Here is a 17884-nt window from a genome sequence, read left to right as displayed (position 1 = left end):
TTTTGATGTGTAATTTAACTTTGTCCCACTCTCTGATGATAAACAAAAACATTTATCATCTATATGGGAAAGCATTGTACACATCTGGATTTCGACTGAAACCTGGTAACATTTCTTTTTCAGCAATTTCATATGTCTCAAAAGATTATGCCATTTTGTGGTTGACATTGATATACCGTATACAGTGCCTTGCAAAACTTTTTAGTCCCTTGGCCAAGCCTTTCAGTTTTCTAAATAATAATTATGTTGGGTTGAAAACCCCAACATACTGTTCTTCGACTTTAGCTTATTCTTCCGCTTCTTCTTATTATTATTCTTAGCGCCCCCCATTTTCTAAACGCTACTCCTCCTACAGTTTTAGGGGTACAACACCCAAACTCTCCACACTTCTTTGCCCTATAGCGGAGCAGGTTGCTTGTGCTTTTCTAAGCGATCCGGCCCCCTGTCTTTTTGTGGCGCCGCTCCGAACCCCCCAATTTCCCCATTGACTTTGACAGGGAAGATTTTCAAACTGCTGCCACACTTACAGCTTTGAAGCTACACCCCCCAAACTTGAATAACATAATCATGGGGTCACCCCGAATGAAGCAGCAACATTTGTTGGATGACCCCAAAGTGGGAGGGGCCAACAACAGCCAATCAAATTTTAATCATTGACTTTAATGGGGAAATTGAAACTGCTGCCAATCTTACAGCTTTGAGGCTACACTCCCCAAACTTGAATCACATAGTCATGGGGTCAGCCTGAATGAAAATAGGATGATTATTGGATGCCCAAAAGTGGGCAGAGCTGTGAACCGCCAATCAGATTTTACCTATTGACTTGGCAGAAATCCAACCTGCTGCCATTCTCACAGTAATAACGCCGGGGTCCCCAAACTTTTTACACTTGGTCACTAGGGGACTGCAGTTTCAGTTTTGAAAAGTGGGCGGAGCCACCAACATCAAATTTTATCTATTGATTTTTATTGGTTTGATGGGTTTTTTTTTTTTTTTTTTAAAAACCCACAAAGTGGGAGGGGCCAACAGCAGCCAATTATATTGTACCCATTGACTTTTTTTACCTATTGACTAAGCAGAAATCCAACTTGCTGCCAGTCTCACAGTAATAACGCCCGGGTCCCCAAACTTTGCAGAGTTAGGCACCAGGTAACTGTGGTTCAAGGTAAGAAAAAGTGGGCGGAGCCACCAACAGCCAATCAGAGTTTACCTTTTGACTTTCAATGGGGAAATCCAACCTGCTGCCATTCTCACAGAATTAACACCAGGGTCCCCAAACTTTTCACAGTCACTAGGGGACTGCAATTTTTGTTTTGAAAAGTGGGCGGAGCCACCAACAACCAATCAGATTTCACCTATTGATTTTTATTGATTTGTTGCCAGGCTTCCCAAACTTTGCATAGTCAGTCACTGGGTGACTACGCATTTAAGATTTTTTTTTTTTCAGCCAATCAGATTTTACCTATTGACTCTAAATGGGGAAATCCAACCTGCTGCCATTCTCACAGTACTAACACCCGGGTCCCCAAACTTTTCACAGTTGGTCACTAGAGGACTGCAGTTTTAGTTTTAAAAAAGTGGGCAGGGCCACCAACAGCCAATCAGATTTCACCTAATGAATTTTATTGGTTTGATGCCAGAGTTCGCAAACTTTGCACAGTCAGTCACTGCGTGACTTTGTACTCAAGGTTAGAAAAAGTGGGCGGGGCTGCCAAAAGCCAATCACATTTCTTTCATTGTTTTCAGTGGGAAAATTTTAACTGCTGCCATTCTCACATGTTTAATGTCAGGGTCCCCAAACTTTGCACAGTTTGTCACTGGGTGACTATGTTCCAAGTTTAGAAAAGTGGATGGGGCCAACAACAACCAATTAGATTTCACCTATTGATTTTTATTGGTTTGATGCCATATTTTCCAAACTTTGCACAGTCAGTCACTGGGTGACTACGCATTCAAGGTAAGAAAAAGTGGGCGGAGCCACCAACAGCCAATCAGAGTTTAACTATTGACTTTCAATGGGGAAATTCAATCTGCTGCCATTCTCACAGAATTAACACCAGGGTACCCAAACTTTTCACAGTTGGTCACTAGGGGACTGCAATTTTAGTTTTGAAAAGTGGGCGGAGCCACCAACAACCAATCAGATTTCACCTATTGATTTTTATTGGTTTGTTGCCAGGCTTCCCAAACTTTGCATAGTCAGACACTGGGTGACTACGCATTTAAGGTTTTTTGTATTTTTGTAAGTGATTGGAGCCACCAACAGCCAATCAGATTTTACCTATTGACTTTAAATGGGGAAATTCAACCTGCTGCCATTCTGACAGTATTAACACCAGGGTCCCCAAACTTTTCACAGTTGGTCACTAGAGGATTACAGTTTTAGTTTTGAAAAAGTGGGCGGGGCCACCAACAGCCAATAAGATTTCACCTATTGAATTTTATTGGTTTGATGCCAGAGTTCGCAAACTTTGCACAGTTTGTCACTAGGTGACTATGTTCCAAGTTTAGAAAAGTGGGTGGGGCCAAGGTTAGAAAAAGTGGGCGGGGCCACCAAAAGCCCATCACATTTCTTTCATTGTTTTCAGTGGGAAAATTTTAACTGCTGCCATTCTCACATGTTTAATGTCAGGGTCCCCAAACTTTGCACAGTTTGTCACTAGGTGACTATGTTCCAAGTTTAGAAAAGTGGGTGGGGCCAACAACAACCAATTAGATTTCACCTATAGACTTCATATGTTTAAATTTAAACTTCGGCCATTCTTTAAATATTAATACTAAGGTCTCCAAACTTTGCAGAGCCAGTCACCTGGTAACTGCAGTTCAGAGTTAGAAAAAGTGGGTGGAGCCAACAACAGCCAATCTGAATTTCCCATTGAAAATCAATAGGTAAAATCTACCTGCTGCCATTCTCACAGTATTAACACCAGGGTCACTAGAGAACTGCACTTTTAGGTTTTAAAAAGTGGGTGGAGCCACCAACAGCCAATCAGACTCATTGAATTTTTTTGGTTTATATTTAAAATGTTGCTTTGCTCACACTATTTATGTCAGGGTTCCCAAACAAGTGCGAGAAGCCACCAACAGCCAATCCATTTCCACCCATTAGATTTCATTTGTTTATATTTAAACTGATGCCATTATTTAAATATTAATTCCAGGGTTGTTAAAGTTTCCAGAGTTAGTCACTGGGTATTTGCCATTCAAAGTTAGAAAAAGTGGGCGTAGCCACCAACAGCCAATAACATTTCACCTTTTTACTTTCAATGGTGAAGTGTAAAATGCTGTCAGCCTCACTTGGTCACTGGGGGACTGCAGTTCAAAAATAGGAAAAGTAGGTTGGGCCACTAACAGCCAATCAGATTTCATCCATTGAATTTTATTGGTTTAAATTTAAAATGCTGTCATTCTCAAACTATTTATGCCAGGGTGCCCACTGTTTGTCACTGGGTGACTTCGACTCAAGGTTAGAAAAAGTGGGCGGAGCCACCAAACACAATTCACCTATTGACTTTTATTGGTGTAATTGCTGCCGTTCTTTAACTATTAATCCTAGGGTCCCTAAACTTCGCAGAGTTAGTCACTGGGTAACTGCAGTTCCAGGTTAGAAAAAGGGGATGGAGCCACCAACCGCCAATCAGATGTCGTTGACTTTCAGTGGGGAAATTTAAGTTGCTGCCATGCAGACACTATTAAAACCAGGGGCCCCAAACTTTGCACAGTGGTTTTTACTGTATAACTGTGGTCCATGGTCAGAGAAAGTGGGCAGAGCCCATTCAGTGACTTTCAACCCAACATGAAGTTTGTTCTCAAACTTCCCTTTCTAGTTACTACACTGATATCTTACTCTCTGTGATTTTTGTATTTCAAAGCACCGAAACCCAAAATTAGTCTAATTAGGGGCAGATTTACTAAAAATCTGTTTTGTTTGTTTTTAGAATCTCACATAAACTCCTGAGTTTCTTTATTTAAAACATTTGATCAATTATTTATTTATTGTAGTCACAATAATTTGTAAGTTGATAGTATGAAAGTTATGAATTTTGTGTTATTTTTATGTGAAATGTTCTATGTAGTTTTCTAAAAAAAAAAAAAATGCAAGAATTTTGGTGAAAGTTTTATAAAATTTTCATGTTACATGCCTGTAGCTTTAGCAGGCAATCAGAGGAGAGGCAGGAAGAAAGAGACATGTGCAGTAGCTTTAGAAGCTCCTACTGCCAATACTCAGCGTTTACACAGAGATTCAACACACTGACACAGGCTTATGTCCCCGGGGGCCTCCACTGATTCCTGCCCTATACAGAAATTCCATCTTTAGAGGTAATTTTCTTAAAGAGATCCATTACATATTTTATTAAAATGACCTAATCTGCTAAAATAGCTTCATTTATGTGAAGGTGAACCACCCCTTTAACTGCTATCAAGGTTGTTGCATTTGAGCACTCATTGAACCTGAGCAAAATGGGGAAACCTATGGAAGACAAGTGAAAGTAAACACATTTAAAACTGTTGTATTATATTACCCTGTTTATCATGCACCTAACCTCTGTATTATATAAATATAGTTAAATGGCATCATTCATGTACAATTTGAGTTTTCTGCAAGCTGCATTCCTTATTGTGATAAATGAGGAATACTGGATGTTGTTGTTCACACAAAGCACTACCTTTTGGAGCACTCACCCAGCACCTGATCTGGGAAGTGGCACTTATATTGTAGTGTCACCCACTGTGACCTACAGCACTTATATTTGCCCATTTGTGTCTGTTAGTTACCCCTCCCATATAGATTGTAAGCTCTACGGGGCAGGGACCTCCTTCATCTTGTGTTTCTGACTCTTATTGCAACTGTACCTTGTATTTATTTGTATTTATTGTTGTACTTTGTATTTATCCATTACCTTTAACCCCCTGTTTGTATTAATGTATTCTACTGTACAGCGCTGCGTACATACGCAGCGCTTTATAAATAAAGATATACATACATACATACAATGCTGCCCAACAATAAAATCAGTGGTAAGATACTGGAGACAGCAATTTTTACCATGCTACCACACATCCAAAACAACCTTAATTATGGCAAGGTTGATCAGGTTTCCCATTTTTTTGTCTCCAGTATCAACTAGTGTGTGGGTTGCTATTAATTGTGAAATTGATATTTTAGTGACAGACTATTTCAGTGATGTAAGAATCATAGATAGCAAATGTAACCACTCATTTTTATTGAAAAAACATACAAAAGATCCTTCATATTTTCAGTGTATAAAATGTCCAGTAAAGCTGTAACAGAAAAAAAAATCCAAGTATGCATTGACCGCAATGAGCTGGCTACTTTCAGAGTGGTCACAGTATAACCCAAAATCCACTTTGCATCATCCCTGGGGAATCTATTCATTGTCTGCTTCCAGAAAAAGTTTTAGATAGTTAACAGGTTAAAGTATTTTCTGCCAGTGGGTTGCACAATTGTCCAAAAATGACATTAGCTAGCTTATATATTATATATATATATATATATATCCAAATGCTTGATTCACTAAAAAATGTAATGGCTTAACACTGTAAAACCATAGAACCCTTGTTTAATAAACAAACGCATCAGGACGCATATTAATGGCTGTTTTTGATAGTCCTGGCTGCATCATATGCACTATGCCCATGGGCCAGAGAGATTAAAGGGATTCTGTCATGGGAAAACCTGATTTTTTACAAAATGCCTTCATTAACAGCAGTCTTGCAGTTCCTGCATTGAAATCCATTTTTTAAAAGAGCAAACAGATATTTTATATTTCATTTTGAAATTTGACCTGTTTCCCAGGTGCCCTCAGTCATGTGTCTTCTAATAAAATTCAGTCACTCTTTACTGCTGCGCTGCAAGTTGGACTGATGTAACCCCTCTCCCTTTTCTCCCCTGTAGTTGATCAGCAGAACAATAGGAAGGTAACACTTAACAGCTCCCTGACACCTGCATTACTAAAAATGCTCCCATGCCCCACCTGGTGGTAAATATGAGAATAACACTCAATAGTAAAACAAACAGAATCAGTTCATGACTTCTCCGGTTACAATTAGTAGGAGAAACAATAGGTTATCAGAAAGTAGTTGCATTGTAAATTGCTGGCTGTTTGATGCACAATGACCTGAGATGGCTTCCTACCAAAAATACATTTATTGTTTCAAGAATACATTTTTAACTGTACACTGTAATTTAGTAATTCTGTACTAACAGAATGGTATTCTAGAAAAGTAGATGTGCTATAACAATCTCACTGCATTATGGTGGGCAATTTAAAGTGTTAGGAAGGTGTTCCTTCCTAATTGTTACCATATTTTTGATATTTGTGTAGCTTTACCTTACCTTGGGCCATTACAATGCAAACAATATTTATTAATCTGCTTATTAATCAGTTACATTACAAATCATGGCACATAAGAGAAATACAGGTATGGGTTCTATTATCTGAATACTGGGACCTGAAGTTTTATGCAATTTGTATCACATTACCTTAAGGCAGGGGTGGGCAGGTGTGGCCCCTGAGCCAAAAAGTTTGCCCACCCCTGCCTTAAGGCTTCTAAAAAACATAGAACTGAAAAAAAATAGAACTGTTTTGCTATCGACATGGATTTATGCAGCTTAGTTACCAATTACAAGATACTGTTGTTTTATCACAAAAAGGAAATCATTAAAAAAAAAAATAAGAATTATTTCTAGATAACGAGTTTCCAGATAATAGCTTCCATACCATGTATTTTCCTGTTCCTTCACATGGCAGTGGGCACCAATTGGTTAATCCCAGTCATGGGACTTGACAGGAAATGACAAAGCAATCAATAAATTTGGCTCCCAACCCGCTCTACAGCATCCTCATTTTTCCTGTTGCGTAAGCTCACCCCAAGATCCAGCGGGGTCTCTAGCCTCTACCTGCTGAAGCTCCAGGAGCAGGTTTTTTTTATTAGCTATGTGTGTCCAATTGGGACTATAGCCTTCTGTTGCCTTACATTGTGGTAACTGTTAAGCTTTTGGGCACATGCAACTCAGTGTTACATTCACTGCAGTGCTTGTAAATGCATGGAGTATGGGAGCTCTCCTCACTGCGCACTCTGCTTACTAGCATCTGGTTAAGAAGATTTGGGACCATGTTTCCAGTAATGGTGACAGCTATCAGATTCCTATTGCCAGTTTGTTTTCCCCTGCTTGTAACTGGGAGAAGTGAGTAAGTGACAGGAGATTTTCAGAGTGGGTGTGGTTATAAAGCACAAGTCTTCGGAGAATCAGGTAAGTTATTTAACTTTGTCATCCTTTTCAGAGAGAGGCTCCTAATGCAAGGAGAGGCTTGTTTGGAGTTATATGAAGCCGGTAAGGCTTGTGTTACACACTCGCTTTATGCAATATACTGGCTTTGTGAATGCCATTTTATATGACAATATGTCAAGGCTCTAAGTAGTGGAAGGTGAGATTTTTAGTTTTCATTTCTTCATTACATGCTTTCTGCAGCATTGCTATGTATGCAGCTATACAGTGTGTGATTATGCAGTCTTCTTTACATGCTGAAACTACTCTGTATATTAGTCACCATTAACTGGTTGCAACTACAGGTATGGGACCCAGTATCCAGAATGTTCAGGACCAAGGGTATTCCGGATAAGGGGTCTTTCCATAATTTGGATCTTCATACCTTAAGTCTACTAAAAAAAATCAATAAAATATTAAACCGAATAGGATTGTTCTGCATCCAATAAGGATTAATTATATCTTAGTTGGGATCAAATACAAGCTGCTGTTTTATTTTTACAGAGAAAAAGGAAATCAACTTTAAAAATCTAAATTATTTGATTAAAATGGAGTCTATGGGAGACAGGCTTTCAGTAATTCGGAGCTTTCTCCGGCTAACTGGTCCCATACCTGTATTTGTTGTTGGTCCTATGCCTTTAGGCCATATGGCAACTAATTGTCATTTTGAGCCATTTCTATGTCGCAGCTTCTTAGTACATTAAAACCAATTTTAATATGGTAACGATCATAGTTACAATGTAGTGGAGTGGAGACTGCATAAACACACATCATTAGCTGTGTGTTTATGCAGTCTCCACTCCACTACATTGTAACTATGATCGTTACCATATTAAAATTGGTTTTAATGTACTAAGAAGCTGCGACATAGCACCATTTTGCAACTACTTAGCATATTATGAGTTATTATGTTGCAACTTCTCTATATATTAAAAAGTTATCATTACCATGTTGTAACTATCATGAAAATTTTTTTTTGATATAAGGTAGATCTCATTACAACAGTCAACTTTGTAAATATGATTGATTAAAAGTTATGAATCTTTCATTGCTATAGTATGCTTTTCTGTATCTGACTGGCTGCACACATTCTCTATCTCACTGAGCGCTAAGTTGGGGTCGGGTTTTGATTGACAGGTGAAGCTCAAATTCTTATTGGTTGCTAGCATCTTCACAAGTCCTTTACCTTTAACGTTTTTTCGCGGGACACGAGACATGCGTGAACACTTGGCATGCGATCATCCCTCCCCCCCTGTGCTACCTCTGATGACAACTATGGGACACATGCGATCAGCAAGGAACCCTCCTGCTTCTTCTTTCTCTGGGGCTCTCTAGCACCCTCTCTCGGGCACTGAAAATGGCGTCCCAGCAAGAGCCTGGCGAGTGCCGATGGGATCGATGGGAAGCCAGACTTTTCTCCGCCCACTTTCGGCATCATGAGACTCTAAGGCCTGTCAATGGTAGGGAGGTAAGGAGCAGCGAGTGCCGAGTGCAGCGATCGCCATTGACTTGGTGGTGAGGCATGGCCGGAGCTGCCCATCTGAGACAAAGAGGAGTGCCCAGCTGCACCCTGACTGTGACAAGTGTAAAGCAATAAAACTCTACAAACGCAATAAAGAAAACTGTTAGCAACGCAGGCTTCTCTGTCTGCCAAGTGCCTTGATTAAACAATGTAGCAGGTTACCACAGAAAGGAGAAACAAGTGATGCTGGTAGAAGGGTTTAGTGATTTAAAAATTACAGAAAACTTAAAGAATATCCATCTGTCTTGAAATGTAATGTGGTAATAAAGGGTGCAAAGTTTATAGGTTTATTTATTTTTATTCTTTTTTTTATTTATGTTTATTTATAGGTTTATCTAAGTATGTGGCATGTAGGGGCCCCAATGTGAACATACCCCCATATGATCTGTAATTTCTGCCATTTCAGCTCCAGCAAAATCAACACATTTACATCATTTTATGTGGGATAACGCTACAAAAAAGTATGCTCACCCCAGAAAGCCATATATTTTTGGATAGCTTTGGATGCTTATGCAGTTATTACTATGTTGCAACTACTTAGCATATTGTGGGTTACCTTTACTGTTGCAATTACTCACTGTTATGAGTGATTACCATGTTGCAACTACTGTATATTAATATTGTGCTTAGGCAGTCCTCAAGTATTTAGCATATTCATAAATCATCATAAACTTGTTACTACTATTCAGTGTATTGAGTTATTATCATATTGCAACTACTTAATATATTTCAGTACCAGGTTTCACCTGCTCCATATATTATGATTATTATCAGATAGCAGCTACTCACGGTATTGTTGAAGGGTACTTACGACGGTCATCATTATGGCCTTATCACAACTGGTCAATACTGTATTCTACAGTATTAATACTGTTTGTTTTTTTTATCTGCAGGTTTATTCTCCCATGTTGCAATTTAATCAGTAGGTTATACTGTTTGCATCTACAATTAATCAGTTTTGTAAGGATGCAACTTGTCAGTATATTAATACAGTAAGCATAGTTGGTAGCTCAGTTGTTATTATTAACATTTATTTATAAAGCGCCAACATATTCCGCAGCGCTGAAGTTATTATAATGCAGTTGCAGTTGCTATTGTTCTGTGTGCATCCTTAAAGTTATCGTTGTCAGGTTAGCTACTCTGTGTTTTACAGTTGTTACTCTTTTTAGGATAAGAAATTCCACGACATTAAAGGAGAAGGAAAGGCAAAATCTATTAAGCACACTATTAAAAAGTACTACTATTGCTGTGTAAAAACGCTATATTCCTGGCTTGCCTAATGAAAGAAATTACAGAGACAAACATACTAGAACTAGAACTTACATGCTTGTTTCAGTGAACGGCGCCGCCATCTTGTCCAGCGTGTCTCTATGGGCTGAAAAGCACAAGCCAGCTCCACAAACCCCCCCCCCCCCCGCTCCTGTCACAAAACCCCCCAAGCTCCACAAACCCTTGCTCCGGCCACAAACACTCGCAGCACCTGCCCGCCCCCCCCCGTCCCCCTCACCCTCCTGCTTGTCAGAGAACTCGGCGACGCTTCATCCCCATGGCAACCGGACGCTTCTGCCCTCTGTGCATGCTTTGCCTGGGGGAAGCGATGCATTATGGGAATCTTCTCTACCCAGCTCAGCGTTTTTTTTTCTCTGTTTGGCTTCTGATCTTCTGAACGGGAGAAATATGGGGAGACTTAAGGGCACTATTGAGAGAACTGAAGGTATGCCTGCAGCTTGAGATTAACTCTTTATTAGCCTTTCCTTCTCCTTTAAATGTGTGCTTTTCTGCAGTTTTTCTTATGGCAAATATTCTGGGTATTTATTCTGCAGGAGATCAGTACTTATATATATCCTGCATTGATACAGTTAATCAATTCTGCAGGGTGTGTTTCCTTAGTAGTCTATAATTTTCATATTCTGCTGCTTTTTCAGGTGATATACAAGTTGCATCTGCAATTCTTCACAGTAGGTTTTATTATTTAATATAGACACTATGGGGCACATTTATCAAACAATTGTTTCCAAATAAAAAAAAATCGTATTTTCTTTCTAAAGTTTTCGTACTTTGCGTACTTTTTGCGACTTTTTCGCAACAATTTTTGTGAGAAAATCGTATTTGTCGCAATGAGTATGAAAATTTCGGATTCATTCAAGCTTCGGTATTGTGACTTTCCTTGGGCCAGGTTGGAGCTGCTGAGTGCCATTGCCTATGGGAGGCTTCCAAAAACATGCACAGAAGGATCAAAGTTGGAAAGGTTTTCCCGCCGTTTATGATCGTTCGATACATAAATTTTGTGACTTTCTGATTGCCAATACGATATTATTGTGACTATTGCGATTTTTTTGTAAGCATTTTCGTGATAATTACTGATGATCAGAAATATCATATCTAATCTGAATTTTACCAATTTTGGGATTCGAACCCGTACTTTGATGAATCTGCCCCTATATGTTACAATGCATTTTATCCTGTTGTAGCAACTTAATGTATTTATGCTGCTGGCAGGGGCAGTACTTCAGTAGTACCAGGCTGCAACTTTTTAAAGCCTTTTCACTTTTATATCCATTTGAGTTTGGTATTACCACCAGGATATCTATATATTTGTGTTTTGGGAGGGTTTTATTTGTAGCCTCTTTATTGTATTAATCTAGTTGGCCCGCTTTATGTTATTCATATCTACTATTTCAGATGTGGTTTGCTTCTGTAGTTTATTTCAAATAAGGGCTCTATGGTGTTATGGTTTTCAAAAAATATATTGATCTGGATACTACTGCAAGGAGTATCACTGTAGCATGTTTTTAATTTGTTACCCTGCGCTATTTATTGTTTTAACAGGTGTGTTTATTTCAGGCATCGTTATAGTAACGTTATGTTACTGCTACTTAGCACAGTGATACAAAGCTAGCAACTGCTGGATCTTAATCCAGAAGATTATTTTGCTGCATTGTCTGAAATTCTGTGGTAATATTTTGGAATAATGAAGCCTATTTATACGGTATTTTCATATATTATATAAACATATCTTTATATGAAACGGTGTCGATAATCTGCCTTTAATCGATTTCTACTATGTTGCTAATTGGTTTTGCATCACATATTTTTCTGCTGGACTGGTTAGACTTATTTCAGAATGAGAATTTTCTCTGTACTATCTAAAAATGTATTTTATCTTGCAAGCAGATTAAAGTTGTTCTGACCAGTTTCTGCCTCTAAACTGTAAGTAATTCATTCTTTGCTGGGCATTTAATCACTACAAATATTATGTCTATTGCTGTTGGATCAATAGCATTTTCTTGTCCAATTTGTGTTCTTTCTTCAGTAAGGAAGATTCTATTAATATTTTCTGCAAGTACTTTAAGGTATTTACTCGAAGGGAAATTTTTAACTGTCCGTTGTTGCTTAGTTACAGGAGTAAGGATATTATTCTTCAGAATCGATGTAGGTGCACTAGTCTGTACTGTGGTTATACCTTTTCTGTTTCCCTCCCTAGATCTACAGCATATGTACTGCTTGGGTAGATCCCATTGGTGCCCACTGCCATGTGAAGGAACAGGAAAAATAAAAATCATATCATACTTAGAGATTTTTGTTTCCTGGACTGTAACATGGCAGTGGGCACAGCTCTCTAATAACAGTAAAAATGAGGATGCATTAGTGGCACTGGGAGGCAAATTTATTGATTGTATGTGACACTCCGCGCTATTGGTGGTTTGTGTTTCGTGTGAACCTGCCGTCAAGTGCTGAACATTATTGCTTGCAGCTTCCTCTTAAACCCTTTGAATGGGCCTCAAACGTGTTCATAGGAAATGCAGTGGAAGTGCATAAAAGTAAACAAAACAAAAACCAATATAGTGTAATATGTTCTAAACAGTTATATTAAAAAAACACCTGCACAAGGTGCCAACCATACTCCAAACAAGTGAAAAAAGGTAAGTGTCCACCACTGGCTCAATTTAGTAAGTATACACACGCGCCAGACCAAGATTTAAATGTGCCAAACCAACAAGGATCAGGCTTGATTGTAGTACTGGCCAGATTCTCAAACTGTTAAAGAGGCAAGAAAGAACAAAAATAACAACATTTATGGTGAGTGTGTATACTTACGGAATTGAGCCGGCGGTGGACACTTTTTTTTCCACTTGTTTGGATTTATGGTTGGCACCTTACACTTTGTACAGATTATTTTTTTAATATAACTGTTTAGAACATATTACACTATATTGGTTTTTCTTTTATTTACTTCATTTCCTATAAACAAATTTATTGATTGCTTTGTCAGTTCCTGTCAAGTCATGTGACTGGGATTAACCCATTGGTGCCCACTGCCATGTTACAGTCCAGGAAACGAAAATCTTTAAGTATGGTATGATTTTCATTTTTCTTTTGTATACATAAATTAGAGACAAAATAATGAAAACTATTTTATTCTGACCCCTTTGCTTTCAGCTAACTGTATTCATTTGATATGCTATTGAGTATATGGATATAGCAGGACTCTTACGATGAATGCAGCTATGCCCAATAGTGATATGTGTGGGCTGGCCCGATACCCGCTGGCCGGGTGGGTTCGGGACAACCTCGGTACACCACTTGCGGGCAGGTTTGGGTTGAGCGTTTCCGCTCGCTCTCCCTGCCCGTGACCTAACACTGCAACCTGTGTCTTCTGAATTTATAGGCGTGCATGTGCCCCGCCTTACCCTACCCCTTTTGTGATGGCGAGTTTATAAATACAGGCCAGAAGCCGGGTTCGGGACAAATTTTTCTTGGCCTGCAGATCACTAATGCCCAACTTCCTCAAAGAAGAAAAACAGCCAGACAAATGCAAAATCCTAGTAGTAAAGCGCATACAAAACTGCACTATCATATACTATGGAGTGACAAAAACACTCCACCCACTATTTAAAAAGAAAAAAAGTGAGTCCAGCTACAACAATGCAAGGTCACCACAGACGACCCTCACTGTTCAATTAGAAGTTATTTCACAAGCAGTTTGGTGTCTTTCCCTAGTGTGTTATACGTATTTAACTGTGCATGATTACAGATGTAAGCATTTAGAAGTGGTACAACCACTGCCATGGTTTGATAGCAAATAATATAGAGGGACACATTTAGGACTGAAACAAAGCCAAATCATTTCACGGTCACTTCAAGGCCAATGAGGCTGGTAGGCACAGACTCAAGTCCTTGCTATTAAGCAAGGACTTGAGACTGTGCCTACCAGCCTCATTGGGTTGTGGGCATTAAGATGCCTTATGAAATGGACATGTACATGGACATGTACATACCACCCACACACACATTTTACACAAGGCTAAAAGGAAGTAGAGAGAATGTTGGGCACATATCCATAGTTTATTGCAGGCAAGTTGCGCCTTCCCCTAAATTAACTATTCAAATAACTAAGGGGCAACAGAATGTGTTTTTTTAGCACAGATACTATGCACCGACATTCACACCAAAAAAAAAAATTATATATAATATAGGTATGAACAAACTTCACCCTTTCAGTAGCTGTGAAACCTAAACTGCCAGTACATTCTTTAAGTTGAGGGAGTGTTGCAAACTTGCCCTGGAGCTTACCAGTACCTCAACACCAGTTAGACTATATTGCCTAGAATTTGTTCACAAACTTTAAACAAATAGAATGTAAGTAAAAAACAGAAAAAAAAACTTCTAAACAACAGATACTGTTGGAATATTATATGCTAGAACAGAATGCTCTAAATTGAAACAATTTGCATAGATAGTTCACTGGAATTTTAGCTTCTAAAATAAAAACCTTTTCAAAACTAAAAACATCACAAAACAATGCTGACAGGAACTCTTTCCTGTGACTGAGGGCAAAACTGAGATTTTACTCTGTGCAACACAAATATAGTTATAATAGAATTCCACCATTTGGCAAGTAACTGAACTGAAAGAACACCAGTGTAAATACTGTTCATTGGATAGGTAAGAGTTGCAACAGATTGCAGTCTTGTAGAAATGGTAGTGCCTTTGGTTTATAAAAAAAAAAAAAAAAAAAGAAGAATGCTTTGTGATTAAGCACATGGAAGATTTTTTTTTTTTCTGTTTTCGGCAAAATGGTAATGAAATTTTGAGAGAAAAGGAGTGTGTACCAATCCGAGCTTATCTGGGGAGACGTAACAAGAGCCAAGAACCTTATTTTTGCAGCTAGCTCTTTTCATTCTGCTTAAGAGAATCTACATTTATTCATTGCACCTTTCTATTTTCAGTTTGATTTTGTTTCTTTTCATCTATAGGATCCATCTCTGTCAGAACACAGTTGAAAATCATCTGAGTCCTCCGTGTGAGAAAAGCTGAAAAACAGAAACCCATGTTATGAATATAAAGCTATAGCAGCTCCTTTAATTCATAATGTGTAATATACAATGCCTATTTCTTTCTGTATTCTCACTCTCTGAAGTTTTCATGTTGTATTTTTATAGATTATTGAATCTGTGAATTTCATTTTTTTATACTGATCAACAGACACAGACTTATGTCAAAGCAACTGATGGCATAACTGAAACACCCCCATTTAAGTCATCACTAGTATAGCCATATTTTTTCCCAAAGGCATAGAATTAGTTAAACCGAGAATACCTGTGTGTAGTCAAGCGTACAAGAGGTACAAAAAACAGAACAGTTAACGTACATATAGACTATTCACAAAAATTTGTTTACAATTAGATTTGGATGATGATCGGAGACACTAGTGGAGGGCCCTGCTCGTAAAAAAGCTTACATTCTAAAAGGAAGGGCAGCTGACACATAAGGTTGGGGTGGTTGGGGTAACTAGCATAGCGTTGAGTTCATGCTGGTGTGTAAAGTGACAGTTAGGGGTATTTATTATGCTGTGTAAAAAGTGTAGTAAAACATTACCGGAAATGTTGATCATAGCAGCCAATCAGATGCTTTGCTTTGGTTTTCTAACTGTTGAAATCTAATTGCCGATTGGTTACCCTGGGCAACATCACTGGTAATACTTTACTCCACTTTTTACACAGCATGATAAATATACCACTGAGTGCGGAGTGAGAAGTGAAAACCAATGGTTAGTGAGTGTATGATAAGGTGACCATATAGCCCCGTTTCAGGACCCTTGTTCCGTGGAAAGTGTCCCCGTGAAAAGTGTCCCCGTTTGCCAGCTTAAGTTTCCTAATTTCCCCAAGGTTAACAATTCAACAAACCCGGCCTCAGGTCTAATGAACTACACTACCAAGCATTCTATAGGGCTGCTAGCATGGTGCCTGACCAGAGGTGTGTTATTTTAAGGACCTGCCCTGTTCTTTCTGGAGGAAGCAGTCATCCTTAGCTGAGGTTGCAGACCTGTACTGACTACCCAGGTATTTGATCGCTCTCCCCCCACCTCCTCCTGAACAATTTTAAAGCTGGCCGCTCGAGTGTTGTTAATATTGACAGGCAAAGCCGAACACTGGACATTTTAGACACATGTCTAAAAGTTTTCTGACACTCTCCGGTTGTTCGTTCTTTGCAAACTCTGTAGGCTTTCGCATCAATCATGTAGCCCACCAAGAATTCAGCAATGTAGAACAAACACCAAATATCTCTTATCAGTAGTCTGATGAGCCTGCCCCGAATGAACAACAGGAGAGTATCAGCAGTTAGAGTGTGACTGGTCCTTCTGTATATATAGCACTGAAGCAGTGCTGCCCGTTCAGGAAAATGGGTGCACCAGTAGAGCAAAAAAGAGGAAAAAGGCAGAGCTGCCTCTGAGAGCAGGTATTATACATGGAATTGGCACTGTCACACTGCTATGAGTTCTGGGGTATTATACATGGAATTGCCTCAGTCATCCTGCTATGAGTTCTGTATTATACATGGAATTGCGACCGTATTCATCCTTTTATGAGTTTTGTGGGCATTATAAATGAAATTTGCATGCATCATAACCCTTATGTTTCATTGGCTTTCACTGTTTTTGCAAAATATCTTTTAAAATATCCGTAAAATGGGGTGTGGTTTATTGGGCGTGGCTTTAAAATTTTTCCCCTGTCCCCGGATTTCACTATGAAAATCAGGTCACCTTAGTGTATGAGGGAAGATTAGTGTTGCTAAATAGTCATCCCCCGTCTGGCCAGTCCTACACTCACTTAACGGATTCATTATGAATTCTACTGCATCAATATAAGTTGCAGGTAAAACTCGATCCCTTGTTAAATGTGTATCAAAGCAGTAGAATTCGTAATTAATTAGTTAAAAGTAAGTGTAGGACTGGCCAGACTGGAAATGACTGACAATTCCTGTTTGAGTGCAGAGGACCTCTTGTTGTCTATAAGAATTTTCATGGTCACATTGCCTCATTGCACCCCGCCTAATGGTTTCAAATTTAGTGGTGAGCACAACCTCCCCTTTTTTGTCATTGTTTATACAGGAGCAGTGGCCAGCTCCATATTGTAGCTCCCACTCTTTCCAGCTACAGTCAGGTAGGCAATTGGGCCAATAAAGAGGCAACCATTTGGGGTTTTAACCTCAAAAGCAACCAAGTTGCAGGTAAAACTCAGTTCCTTTGTTAAATATATATTGAGGCAGTATAATTCGTAATGAACCAAATTGTGGTGAGTCACTTAAAGGACATGTAAAGCCTACATTTGCCTACAATATATATCAGTTGGGCAAGTCTCCCCCACCCAAATAGCATCATTTGTACTGCATATATCCCCTCCGTTTGCCAGCACCATCACATTTTCCTAAAGCAAATAGCAGCTTTCACCTGGTGGCCATTTTTCCTCTGATAAATAATCAGTTACATTTAAATATGCAAGCAGCATACACACACAGACCCTTATTCAGCATACATACACACAGACCCTTATTCAGCATACATTTAATCAAGAATACAGGCTCACACAGGCAGAACTGTCTTTGATAAAAGTTCTGCTTTGTTTGAGCACTGTAATGGTAAAGCTGAGCTCAGGAGAAAAAAAACTGAAGCAGACAGCTAGAGCTGAGTTTCTATGGGAACCAGCAATGCCATCTCTTCACTGGCTGCTAGACTGGGGGCGTGTTTAGTAATCTGAGTTTAGAACAACTGAGCATGCCCACAAGCCAAC

The 17884-nt window shown here is 39.0% G+C and overlaps 1 protein-coding gene across 2 annotated transcripts in view; it reads right to left on the bottom strand.

Annotated features, from left to right (window-relative positions):
• Positions 1 to 14140: 14140 nt before the first annotated feature.
• slc7a6 (solute carrier family 7 (amino acid transporter light chain, y+L system), member 6) overlaps positions 14141 to 17884 on the bottom strand; it is a 46975-nt gene continuing 43231 nt past the window's right edge. The window contains exon 10 of one of the 2 annotated variants that reach the window (XM_012961184.3): positions 14141 to 15127. In XM_012961184.3, coding sequence (XP_012816638.1) covers positions 15021 to 15127 — 107 coding nt within the window. In that variant the 3' untranslated portion in view covers positions 14141 to 15020. 2 annotated transcript variants of the gene reach the window in all.

This window comes from Xenopus tropicalis, chromosome 4 (genome assembly GCF_000004195.4).
Source record: "Xenopus tropicalis strain Nigerian chromosome 4, UCB_Xtro_10.0, whole genome shotgun sequence".
Classification (NCBI taxonomy): domain Eukaryota; kingdom Metazoa; phylum Chordata; class Amphibia; order Anura; family Pipidae; genus Xenopus; species Xenopus tropicalis.
Note: the sequence above shows the minus strand (reverse complement) of the source record. Positions and strands in the feature narration are given on the sequence as shown.